The following is a 14176-nucleotide window of genomic DNA, read 5'->3' on the forward strand; positions in this document are numbered from 1 at the left end:
AATTTTGTTTGGCCTCTGCTGGCTATGAGTGCCGACCACTGCTCTTTACGTACCGCATGTCTATTTGAGAAGCCAAAAAAGTTGGCATTTTGTTACAAAACATTATAAAGCGTTTGTTTTTGTCTATGGAAATTGTTTGATTTATGTAAAAACAAAAAATCTGATTTAATAAAAACGATAAAAAGATTTGAAACCACATAAACCATCATCGCATGCTACAACACACATATGAGGGTAGCTGATGGCTGGCTTGTCTTCAAGAGTATCACGAGTTTTTTTTTGTGGCAAATCCCGTCAATACAAAACTTAAATGGATGACTCCCACTTAAGCAAAACAACAAAGTGGGTTATAATCTGTTGTTGATGAACCGTTTTTTTAGATTTCTGGGTTGATTTTAATTGTTTTCTCATGTGTAGTATTAATAGAAATTTCAATTAAAATGTTGTTTATTTTTGCAGAAGAGATTGACCTAGATATTGAAAACATTTAAGGAATTATTTGTATAGCCATCACCATGAAAGAGCGATACTATGAAGTATTTTCGGTTTGTTGAAATCAACTTTCCGAAGCCCCCAAATAACTTACGAATATGAAATATGGAAAATCGGATAAATTAGGATCACCTCAATTTCAGTGTTTAAAAATTTTACTTATTTCACTTCCTGTTTTGCAAGTACCATTTGAGGGTTAATGATATATAATTCTTTTAACAATTAAAATTTATGATAAATTCTTCCATTAAAATCCCACAAGATCACAAAAAGAAATCCTCTTTAAAAAACTTATAAATTAAATAGAAAGAAACCATTAAAATAAAATTCTTTATTAAAATAAAGCTCAAACACAATTGAACAATTAAAATCATTAGATATGACTGAAGTCACGTTCCAAAGCGGAAGTACACTAAGAAAAAATAACAGAAAAAAGTGTTAAATGACCTGATTATTAAAATATTTGGAAATATATTACAAGTAAATAATTTTCTAATAGTTGTAAAGTGTGAAATTAAACAACAATCATATAAAAAACTACAGCAATGTATTTACATTTATAATTTTATTCCAATGAAAGGGGAAGTTTGTAATAAACACTAAAAAAATTTGAATATTTTTTTGGCATCAAATGACTCAAATGTATGAATGAAAAGCGTAAGTTTTTTTCTTTGAATGAAACTTTTTTCAATGAATTCATATTATGAATCGTATAATTATTATTACTTAAATATTTTTATTTTTTTAATACATTTCGTTTATGTCATTTTAAACAATTTAAAAAGTTTGTGTGTTTTTTACTTGGTATTTTAATTAGTAGAAATTTTTTTGTTCATCGTAAATTTCAATTTATTGTTTAATTAGAAGTGAAAACACATGTTGTTTGAGTGTCATAGAGAGTTTAATATTTTGAGAAAATAAACAAATAAGATTTTTTAAAATTCTTGTGAATTAAAAAAGTAATGGATTTATACAGGAACAGAACTAGAACAGAACTAGAACAGAACTAGAACAGAACTAGAACAGAACTAGAACAGAACTAGAACAGAACTAGAACAGAACTAGAACAGAACTAGAACAGAACTAGAACAGAACTAGAACAGAACTAGAACAGAACTAGAACAGAACTAGAACAGAACTAGAACAGAACTAGAACAGAACTAGAACAGAACTAGAACAGAACTAGAACAGAACTAGAACAGAACTAGAACAGAACTAGAACAGAACTAGAACAGAACTAGAACAGAACTAGAACAGAACTAGAACAGAACTAGAACAGAACTAGAACAGAACTAGAACAGAACTAGAACAGAACTAGAACAGAACTAGAACAGAACTAGAACAGAACTAGAACAGAACTAGAACAGAACTAGAACAGAACTAGAACAGAACTAGAACAGAACTAGAACAGAACTAGAACAGAACTAGAACAGAACTAGAACAGAACTAGAACAGAACTAGAACAGAACTAGAACAGAACTAGAACAGAACTAGAACAGAACTAGAACAGAACTAGAACAGAACTAGAACAGAACTAGAACAGAACTAGAACAGAACTAGAACAGAACTAGAACAGAACTAGAACAGAACTAGAACAGAACTAGAACAGAACTAGAACAGAACTAGAACAGAACTAGAACAGAACTAGAACAGAACTAGAACAGAACTAGAACAGAACTAGAACAGAACTAGAACAGAACTAGAACAGAACTAGAACAGAACTAGAACAGAACTAGAACAGAACTAGAACAGAACTAGAACAGAACTAGAACAGAACTAGAACAGAACTAGAACAGAACTAGAACAGAACTAGAACAGAACTAGAACAGAACTAGAACAGAACTAGACCAGGAACACAAGTTGATCTTTCCTTATAAAAAGTATCGATAATAATTCCTTTAAAGTTTTAAGAATTTAAGATTAAACTTTATAATTTTTGAAAAATGTATTTAAGTCATTAAAATTTATGCTTCATGATAACTTATGTTATTAAGCATTCTTGGCTGTACAACAAGCTTTTAATCAATTTTGCATAATTTTTCTTTACTACAATAAAAATCCATTTAATTTTGTAGAACTTTCCATTGCATTTTATCACATAAACTACTTAACAGAAAGCGCCATTAAGCCTAGCCTAGTTTAAACTTAGGTTAATCTAGCCTTAATAAACAAACCTAAAGTAATTAAACTCTTAAAGCGTTTATCTTTGAAAAAAAAAAACATAATAAATTTTATTAAAAAACAACATAAATAAATAAACATTTTATTAATTTTGCTTTAAAATTCTTTTCGTTACAGATAAATAAATAAAATTTTCTACGAAGTAAACAAATGAAGGAATAAAACACAGGCGAGAGAACAGAGAAAGAGTTTAAATTTAAAATTGTTTACAAAACAAAAACTGCTTTCAAAGCCCGCTAAAAAATTAAAAAAAAAAACAATATAAATAATAATGTTTAATTGATAAAAAACGAATTATGTTTTAAATCGACAACAACAACGACAGCAACACAACAACCACAAATTATTTATTATTAATTTAATTATTTATCTTTAAAACTGAACAAAAAAAAAAGCTCAAGACATACTGAGCATGGAAAAACACACATTCATTGTTTTCGTTTAACTTAAACTTTATGCTTTTAAGCTTTAAGCGAGTGAAAATAGTTTTGAAAAGGAACTCGTACGGATAAGACTGATTTAAATAAATTTCGGAGTGATTTTAAGAAAACAAATTTAAAAACATTTAAACAAAATGCCATAAAATATTTAAAATTTCTCTTTAATGACCAAAAAAAAATTAAAACAAATTTAAGAAAGAATTTTACTATTCTTAATGCAAAAATATAACAAAATTTTATAATTTTATTTTCAGTGCAAATTTCTAATTTTTATTAGGAAACATGTTTTAATTATAATTGTTAAAAAGTGTTAAAGAAAAGTGTATGGAAACGTAACACCAGAATACTTTGTTTTTTATATAATTTAGTATTTATTTAAATAATCAATCATGGATTTACCTCACACATACAAAATACAACATCCCAGCAGTAGGCGTGGCTGTTATTTAAGAAAAATGCATTTTCACATCTTAATGTTATTGGGATTATGGATATCGAATACAATTATTGGCTGTGCAGCATGTAAGTATTAAAAATGTATTTTAAAATAATTAGAAAGCTAAAAATAATCAAATATTGTTTAAGAAACCAAATAATTTAAAAAATATAACCTCGATATTCATAAACAATTCTTGAACTGAACTAGAACTGAACTAGAACTGAACTAGAACTGAACTAGAACTGAACTAGAACTGAACTAGAACTGAACTAGAACTGAACTAGAACTGAACTAGAACTGAACTAGAACTGAACTAGAACTGAACTAGAACTGAACTAGAACTGAACTAGAACTGAACTAGAACTGAACTAGAACTGAACTAGAACTGAACTAGAACTGAACTAGAACTGAACTAGAACTGAACTAGAACTGAACTAGAACTGAACTAGAACTGAACTAGAACTGAACTAGAACTGAACTAGAACTGAACTAGAACTGAACTAGAACTGAACTAGAACTGAACTAGAACTGAACTAGAACTGAACTAGAACTGAACTAGAACTGAACTAGAACTGAACTAGAACTGAACTAGAACTGAACTAGAACTGAACTAGAACTGAACTAGAACTGAACTAGAACTGAACTAGAACTGAACTAGAACTGAACTAGAACTGAACTAGAACTGAACTAGAACTGAACTAGAACTGAACTAGAACTGAACTAGAACTGAACTAGAACTGAACTGAACTAGAACTGAACTAGAACTGAACTAGAACTGAACTAGAACTGAACTAGAACTGAACTAGAACTGAACTAGAACTGAACTAGAACTGAACAATTTTCTCTTTTCTAAATTTAAAACGTAACATCTGTTTATAATTAGATTTAACAAATCAACTATAAACTAGTAACTATTTTGATTATTTTTTTATAAAAATAAATCTATTTTTAGCTAAATATGATTATTTATAAAAAAATACAAAAGAAAACAAAAAATAAGAAATCTTTCAATGAATACAATAAAAATATAAATTTATTTAATGTGGACACAAGTCAACAATTGATATTAAAACAATAACAGAACAGAAAAACATTTATACATAAGTATAAGATTAATTTATGTATGTCTTTAAAAAAGTATGTAAAAATCCTTATCACTAAAGTCAACCAGAAGTGTCCAAACATTCTCAAATTATTCTTAATATTTTAGAATTAAAGTTAAATTTTGTGCAAATGCTTTCATTATTCAGCAACTAAATAGCTAACTGGCCATTTAGTTAATCGATAGAATTTAAACTGGATTTAATTTAATTTTCAAATGAAAGTCCCGAATTGTATTTCTTCCTATTGAGAGTACATGAGAATTGATGAGTTCCAATTGAGTTTTTAGATTTGTGTTTAATTATATTGTGTAAACTAGTCGGGCCATATGCTGTACACTTCTGATAACATAAATTTTAATTGTTGTAAATAAATTATGTTGAACAATTTCTTTTCGGATAAAACATGTTGACACTTGTTTGTTTTACAAAAATATCTGTAATAATTAACTGAAATATATTTCTTGGAAATAAACTTACATTTACAAATCTGTAATAATAACAGGAAAAATAAATTAAGACAAGAAATGTTGAACTTAAGATGTGGCATCGAAAGTGCAACATCAACACAGGAAATTGGTTCAACTTTAGATTGATTGCTTTGGATATAGTTTTTCAATATTTCAGTGATTGACAAATTTTTATCTTATTTTTTGAACTGTTCAGTTCTAGTTCAGTTCTAGTTCAGTTCTAGTTCAGTTCTAGTTCAGTTCTAGTTCAGTTCTAGTTCAGTTCTAGTTCAGTTCTAGTTCAGTTCTAGTTCAGTTCTAGTTCAGTTCTAGTTCAGTTCTAGTTCAGTTCTAGTTCAGTTCTAGTTCAGTTCTAGTTCAGTTCTAGTTCAGTTCTAGTTCAGTTCTAGTTCAGTTCTAGTTCAGTTCTAGTTCAGTTCTAGTTCAGTTCTAGTTCAGTTCTAGTTCAGTTCTAGTTCAGTTCTAGTTCAGTTCTAGTTCAGTTCTAGTTCAGTTCTAGTTCAGTTCTAGTTCAGTTCTAGTTCAGTTCTAGTTCAGTTCTAGTTCAGTTCTAGTTCAGTTCTAGTTCAGTTCTAGTTCAGTTCTAGTTCAGTTCTAGTTCAGTTCTAGTTCAGTTCTAGTTCAGTTCTAGTTCAGTTCTAGTTCAGTTCTAGTTCAGTTCTAGTTCAGTTCTAGTTCAGTTCTAGTTCAGTTCTAGTTCAGTTCTAGTTCAGTTCTAGTTCAGTTCTAGTTCAGTTCTAGTTCAGTTCTAGTTCAGTTCTAGTTCAGTTCTAGTTCAGTTCTAGTTCAGTTCTAGTTCAGTTCTAGTTCAGTTCTAGTTCAGTTCTAGTTCAGTTCTAGTTCAGTTCTAGTTCAGTTCTAGTTCAGTTCTAGTTCAGTTCTAGTTCAGTTCTAATTCAGTTCTAGTTCAGTTCTAGTTCTGTTCTTCCACTGTGCCCTAAACTATTAAATTTTCTATTATTTATCTTTCAAATGAAATCTACATTTAATACAATTGACTTTTTCTCGTCTTTCACAAATTTGCCAAGACACATTGATAAATTGGCATATTGTAGAGCCAACCAGGTTGCCTGGATTCCAAACCACAACAACAACATTTATCACTCCTGACAGTTAACGACAAATCATGCGGACGATCTATTAGAGACACAAAAAGAGACATGTAAATTAAAGTTGGCTTGTTGTGTGAAGGTGCATGTGTGTGGCATTTGGAAAGACTCCCACAAATTTCTTGGGAAAATCTAAGAGACCATAAAAACATAACGAAGAAATGCAAAGAAAATAAAGCAACAAATTATCAAATAAATTTAATAATTGATCAAACGTACAAATAAATTTCAAAGTACAACTGCAAATGAAAACGTGTTACAATTTTCAATAATTTCACAGCCCGCCAACTGTTTAATTTATTTTATTAATTTGTGTGGCAAGCAACAGTTACTAAATCATAGTGTTTAGATGGCGTTTAGTGTTGTCATATGAAATTTACAAGATGTCACACAATTGATAAATGTTTTCATTTGCATTTAAATTTCAGTTTGAAATTCAAGTCTTTTTTCTAAACCATGATGACACAGTTAACAATTGCCATAATCCGTAAAAAAAAAACATCATATAAGTTTCAATTTTCTAACTATAACATGGACTTCTGGACTTTAGACGGTCGGAAAATTTACAAAACAAAAAAAGAAATTTATGGTATTTTAACTATTGAAAACAAAAAACCAACGAAAAAAATATTGAAATTTATATGTGCATGCATTTTGTTTGTTTCTTTTTCCTATTTTATTGGCTTCATTAACACCATCACATATCATTTCTTTTCAATTGCTATGCGTGCTTTAAATTTTCAAATAGTTTTGAAAATAAATACAATATTTATTCATATCGTCATTTACAATAATAACAACAACAACTAATAGAAACACACTTACGTCCACAGCAGTGGCAGCAGCAATCTATATATTGCCTCCAATAACAAATAATTGCATTGTTTTGATATAATTTCAATCAGTTTGTGGCGCATTTGAATTTGAAACAAAAAAAATCAAACAAAAAAATATAAATAAATAAATTATATAGAAAAATTCTTGTTTAATAAAACAAAAAATTCTGTCACACACACTCGCATAAGTATACTCTTAATAAATAAAGAATTATTGTATTTATTTATTTGCAGCAAATCATATGTTGATTTATTACACTGGTAGAGATATGTTAGTCAAATTATTAAGAATCATGAAAGAAAAATTAAATTTTTTGTATGGCACTGTCTAATAGACCGAGCATAGATGCTCTGTTTTCAAACCATAGAGAAACATAGAGCCATAGCGAAATATACTTAGAGCTGAAACTCTCTTGTCAAAAACCTAACTCAGTTGTCAGAAACCTAAGTGGTGAGAATGTATTGAAAAAATTATAATGTGGAAACAAAAACAACACTCGTATTGTGATTATTTTCAGTAAAATTTAGATTTGAGTTTTTTTCTAGTTTCCGCTCCATAGAGAATAGACATAGAGCGGAAACTATCCTGTCTAAAACCTAACTCAGATGTCAGAAACCTAAGTGGTGAGAATGTATTAGTAGAAAAAACTATGTGAAAACAAAAACAACACTCGATATAAAAAAATAAAAATCCACAAATAAATTGTATATACAATTTAGCTCTTGCCCGAGGCTTCAAACGCACAGAAAATCCTCCTAAGGGTAGTGAAGTCGATATAGCCATGTCTGTCTGTCCGTCTGTATGTTGAAATCAACTAACCCAAATAACTTACATACATGATTCATACATCAATACATCGGGAATTCTTCCGGCTCGGTTGCTATTTAAAATCGACAAAATCGGCCCACAAATGGCTGATATATAAGCAAAAAACCGGGACAAACTCGATTTTTGGCCTATTTTTGATCTATATCTGGATTACTAAGTCATGAATATAGATAATATGGATATCTAATGATAGATATTTCAAAGTCCATTGCAACGATGTATATAAAGCAAGAGTAAGTGGGCCTACAATAGGTCCAATGGTTCAAAATCGGGAAAATATTTTTTAACCCGAATTTTATTTTTCATCAAACATTTTTTTCGTCATAAATTATTTTTCAAAAAAAAAAAAAATTGTAAAAACTTTTTTTTTAAAATTTAAAAACAATTTCGAAAAAAAAATTTGAAAAACAATTTTGAAAAAAATTATTATTTTAAAGTATAATTTATAATATAGCTGTCTTACTTGTTTTATAAAATTTTTTATGTTTTTTCCAGAGGTTTTTAAGAAGAGAATTGTTCTCGATTTCAATTTTATTCCTATTTAATACTTAAGAAAAAATTATCAAAATTGGATTTTAGCCGTTCCACCCTTTAAAAGTAAAATTATCAAAAAAGTACAATATTATACACCCGCAAATTTTTTGACAGCATTCATTTTTGAATTTTGATTCCATCTGTCTTATTTTCGGATATATTCAGCCCAGTTATGAATACAAATTTCCCGGGAGTTTTCCCTTTTCCCATTTTTCTTATTCAAATTTAATTTTAAAAATAAGAAAAGGCGGAAAACTCCCGGGGAATTTTTATTCATAATTGAGCTGATTAGGTCGTTTTTACCCTTTTAGGGATCGAATTTAAAATATCCCTTCTTATGGAAAATTTCAAGTCTCCAGCTTAAGCCGTTTGGGCTGGGCATTGATGAGTCAGTAAGTGAGACAGGCTTGTATTTTTATACTAGCTGAACCCGGTCCATATTGCTGGCCCTTAGAAAACATCTGTTTTACATTGCATCTCGATCTCGATTTTAATATACATAAACTAAAGCACGAACTACCTGACCTAACTTTGCACCCGAAAGACTTATTATATGTAGCCAGATGACGGACGATATTCGCAAAGTTTCCATTATTGACGATCGCATCATGCATGTGGACATATTCCTCGACGCGTCTCTTTTTTTGATTCAACCGAATGAAGAGCAGACGTTCACTTTAAATTTTTGCGTACATGTCGACAATGAATTGATGGAAGAGTTCGCGACATTTCAACAGAAAACTTTTTTTGTTGACTCTTCATTTGAGTTTAGATTCATTTGCATTACGTTAAAATGATACCCAACCTCACACCGTGGAAAAAGCTCTGGATATTATAGGGCATCAAACGAACACTTGGAATTTGGCGATCGTTGAACACTTGGAATTTGACGATGGATGATTATATCTTGTCGCCGAAGTCTATGCCAATAACAACGCCGCTCATGCTCACCAACCGGTGTCTTGCCAGCTCTTATCACAACCGTATAATCATCAGTCGGTATCTGGTCTAGGGCTGTTTTGAATAGTCGGATAAGACTGTTATGTTCGTGTAACATTACTTGAAGACTCGAAACAATTTCACGTCTGACTTCAGTACTGATTACGCAACGGTGTTCGGCTTCTGTAGCTTTATTTCTAGTGAAATAAATTTGAAGGAACTTCGCATCGTCATTGGGAAGCGGGAGCAACGATCCAATTCTATGGTACATTTGTACTTTCGGATATTTTGAAGGAATTGCATGGAAATCGGAATGGCGGAAATGTATCTTAGAAGCGGCTCAATAATTGGAGGCAGAATAACTTTACCGTTCGAGCATCACATTAGCGGGGATTCCTTAGGGAACTTCAAAACGCTGCAATGTAAGCAAAGTTTGTTCATTGCGCCAATGAACAAACTAATGAAATATAGCCAAAATTAAATCCATTCGTTCTCTTGATCGAGCCATTCGGGAGCAATTGGCTTCTAGTCTTTCGATATGCTGTTGGAGTGTCTCTGCGGCTCTCGATGAAGATGCACTTCAACGCATTTACTGCAGCCGTGATTCGCGTTATCATTCTGTTTCCGCGTCTGTAGATGTATATACCATTTCCCGGCTTTCCTCAAGACGTGATTCGCGTTCTGCAGCTGTTTCAGCTGCTCTTCTTTATCCGATCTTCCGGTTTTAAATTTCCAAATTTAAAATCGATTATTTTTGGACTAAAAGATATTTTTTCGAAACTTTTATTATATGATTATTTTATTTATTGTTTAACTAACAAGAATAATTCGAAAATGCAATCGCTCATAATTTGTGACCAATATTGTGAGAAAACTGGACTAAAATGTGGTGAAATTTGAATTTTTTTATGTATTATGCAATTACTATAACAGGGGGTCGATTCTGGTTTTGTGAAGCGGTGAAATGAAAAGTTTTTTCATATTTTCATAGAGTTTCTGATTCTAGTTTAGTGAAAAAATTATAAATAAATTCAAATGTTTTCATAAGAAAAGAAAAAGTGTAATGAAACAAATTGAAGAACGGGAATCGCAATTTGTGTAATTGTGAAATAATAATATGAAAAGTTCTTGTCCCAGAAGCTTTATCGAGGTCTTTAAAATATTCTTTCTAATTTTTTAGACAAACTACAAAACAATTAGTAAACGTATAACAATTTTGCATGCATGAGGTGCCCTACTTTGAGACCACATAGGCCGCTCGTGAGGGGACGATGGACCCTCAATCATCGTCAAAAAATAAACTCGAATATTACGTTTCTAAGCATATTTGAAATTAAGCCAGATAGAAATGACAGATTAATTTCCAATATATTTTGATTCTTCTCCACAAGGATGAAACTTTAGAAGACTACTTATGACAATGTCCAGGTTTCGGTCGAATAGGGGACAAATATTTATTAGAAGATGCAATACCTAACCTGGAACATATTTTAAATCCAGATTGATAAGGTTGTAAAAACGATATATTCTTTCTATAGCTCCCAATGAAACATGCCTACGTTACATGCCAACTTTAATCCATTTTGTTTTCCCATAGTCCCAACTATTTCGTTTGATATCGTGTTAGAAAAAATTTTTATCACATTCTTAGAAAATATTAGAATTTTTCCCACTGAAATATTAACACATTTCAATTTACATACGTCAATTTGTTTATAAACACTTTTATAAAACTTTATACACATGTATTAAGATTATTACTCGTATTACATATGAAATATTTATTGAGATTTTATTATTAATTCATTTCTCTATGAAAATATACTGATTAAATCAAACAATAGCTATTATGACGAGTACATTTGTACTGATGTACTAAATAGAATTTATTGAATTCAATATTAAAATTATTTAGTTCATAAATAATTCATAAAATTTCAATGTTTGTTTATGTTTTTGATTTCTTGTTAAATGGGTTAATAGTTTGTTTTTGGTGCAAAGGTTAGCAATATAAAATAAAATAAGAAACATTTTTAAATTGACGTAAAATCTTCAAAACTCTAGTTTATAGGGTAACATAGATACGAAAGTAATTGTCAAAATCTGTTAGTCTGTTAACAAAAACCTAACTCTTAGTCTGTTAACAAAAACCTAACAAAATTTCAATTTCATTCCACAAAAAGTCGGCGATCATGATTCTGATTGAAATCCTGTTACAATGATTCTGATTGGAGTCGCACCCTTTCGGCCTTAGAAGCCAGATTCGGACGATATAGACCGAACAAAAAATGATGATCGTGAATGCTGCTAGTGGTCAGACAGTCTCAAAACTTTTTTCACAAACAGCTCGCAGGGTAGATGATTCATTTCTGCTAAAAGTTTATTGCAATAAATAATGTTCAGTTACAGACTGAGCAAGGTTGATCGAAATGTTGTTGATTCTGATTAGATTCACATACTTTCGGCTTTAAAAGCCAGATTCGGACGGTATATGTCAACGTAAGCGTTGTATACTGGCTGAAAATTATCCTAAAATTTTTTTCACAAACTGCTCGTAGGGTAGTTGATTCATTTCTGCTTGAAGTTCTTAGCAATGAATAATGATCAGTAACTGACTGAGCAAGGTTGATCGTAATACTGTTACGATGATCTTGATTGGAGTCGCACACATTCGGCTTTAAAAGCCAGATTCGGACGATATAGATCGAACAACGACAGGAATCGTCAGTGTTTTCCACTGGCAGGCAATTCTCATAAACTTTTTTCATAAACAGCTTATAAATGCTGACTGACAGTCAAGACGGATTTCAGCGAATTCTTAACCTAAGGTAGTCTAAAATCGAAAGGTTTTTGTACTAGGCATCCTATTATTAATCCTAAAGTCCTCTAATTTCCAACATTAGTAGCCCAAAGTTAAAAGTCTGCACAGCAAGTACATCATAGATACTCGGTTAAAAATTGTAAACAAACAGAGACAGATAACTTGCAGTTACATATACAGACTGACAACAAAACACAGATACTATGACTCAAACACATAGAAACCATTCAAAGCAATCAACTGAAGAAGAGCTGCTGCTTTGTAGATGCTCTTGCGTTAAATACATAAATGAAAGTTCAAATTCAATCATTATATTTCACAGTAAACCCAAGAAAATAAACAGCAAAACAATAATTTCATTATAATGATATGGAATTTATTAAAAAAAAAAGAAAAAAGTTAAGAAAAAAAAGGAAAGAAAAACAAGAAATTGTCTATTAAACAGAAGGCATAACATTGCCGCCAGACAGTAACTGTCAAATGCAATTAACAACAACAATCTATGTACTTTTCTTTTGTAATTTACTCTCGTCTTTAATAATAATATTATTAATGTGTCTTCTCTTCTTTCTATCTTTTTCCCTTTCTAGTGCCGCATCCAAGCACCACCACAAGAAATAGCATAAGTAAACGGAATCACATAGAAGATGATTATAATGAAAATGTGGCCGTGGCTTTGGGAGCACCACTTATCATACCTCTAGAGGAGGAAGTACAATTAGAGGAGAATAGCGAATATACCATTAAATGCGAAGACACCGAGCCGATCGTGTGGAAAACACCGGTGAATTATATCACATTCGAGGAAAATGCGTATATACCACAGGATCAAAAGAGACGTCACGGCAGTAGTTTGACCCTGAGAGAGGTCAACTATATGAATGTGGGCAATTATTATTGTGTCAAGACGAGTGCCTTAACCAAGAGTTTGGATATAATGGATGATTCGGAGCTAAACGATTTGGCGAATATTAATTTAGCTTCTGTTATATATGTTTATGTTAATGGTGAGTTTCGTGGTAAAAATAATTACATTGAGAATTTGTTTATTGTTTTTCTTTTTCAATATAATTTAGATCAAAATAATTTACTGGCACCCATGGCATTTCCCATAACATATGTCATACAATACCAGGATGCGGTTATACCCTGTAAACCCACCATGCCTAATTATGATGTCATTTTAACAACACCCAATGGCGCCGTAAGTTATAAGAGTTTTTCAAATATTAATTATATTTGTTTTAAAGTGTTTAATACTCGTGTGTTAAAACTTTTAACCAAAAAAGCTTTCGCTGCTATTCTCTCACCGGCTCTAACTAATGATTTCCCTACACATACCCACTAACCTTCACAAAAGCTTTTCTCTTGCTCAGAACTCATAGTTTCAGCTTTTTAGCAAAGCTTTCTTTCCGTAAGCTTTTTTATACTTTCTTTCTAAATAAACATTTCAATCGAATTGTTTTTCTATTGTAAATGTTTCAATATTTTTGAATCCATTTTTCTGTATCTTTAATTTTTCCTAGTAATTTCATGTAGATACTCATCGTCAGTAGTACTTGTACGTATTTGAATGCAGAAGCTTTTCAAGCATATACCGATATTCACAAACTAATGTTAAAGTTAAATAGGGTTTTCTACATTAAAAGTTTGCATTGAAAGTTCGGGTTGCAAACCTTTGCCAAATTTAATAATATTTTGTTAAGCTTTAGTTTTTATACTTTGAATATAAAAACTCTTTTCAAAGCTTTCAAATATACTTAGAAATATTTTTTCTTCTTTAGTAAAACACAATTGCTTAACCAATCAAAAAGCTAAAAAGCTTTCATCTATATATTGTCATCATAAAAAAGCTTGCTAAATGCTTTAATCGGTCTATATTATATAATACTGAAATAATCACTCTAAAGCTTTCATATTTATATTTTAATCCTAAATCTTTATTCAAAACTTTTTTCTTTAAACCTTTTTAGAAGTTTCATATTT

At 30.6% G+C, this 14176-nt stretch overlaps 1 protein-coding gene across 8 annotated transcripts in view; it reads left to right on the forward strand.

The window, feature by feature from the left end:
- Positions 1 to 14176, forward strand: part of Pvr (PDGF- and VEGF-receptor related) — a 156383-nt gene that overhangs the window by 112971 nt on the left and 29236 nt on the right. For 3 of the 8 annotated variants that reach the window (XM_065501864.1, XM_065501865.1, XM_065501867.1), the window contains exons 1-3: positions 3334 to 3635; positions 12781 to 13197; positions 13267 to 13394. In XM_065501864.1, the coding sequence (XP_065357936.1) occupies positions 3503 to 3635; positions 12781 to 13197; positions 13267 to 13394 (678 nt within the window). In that variant the 5' untranslated portion in view covers positions 3334 to 3502. Of the gene's footprint in view, positions 1 to 3331; positions 3636 to 12780; positions 13198 to 13266; positions 13395 to 14176 lie in introns of those variants that run through there. The other 5 variants (XM_065501866.1, XM_065501868.1, XM_065501861.1 and 2 more) reach the window with 3 other exon arrangements.

This window comes from Calliphora vicina, chromosome 2, assembly GCF_958450345.1.
Source record: "Calliphora vicina chromosome 2, idCalVici1.1, whole genome shotgun sequence".
Lineage (NCBI taxonomy): Eukaryota > Metazoa > Arthropoda > Insecta > Diptera > Calliphoridae > Calliphora > Calliphora vicina.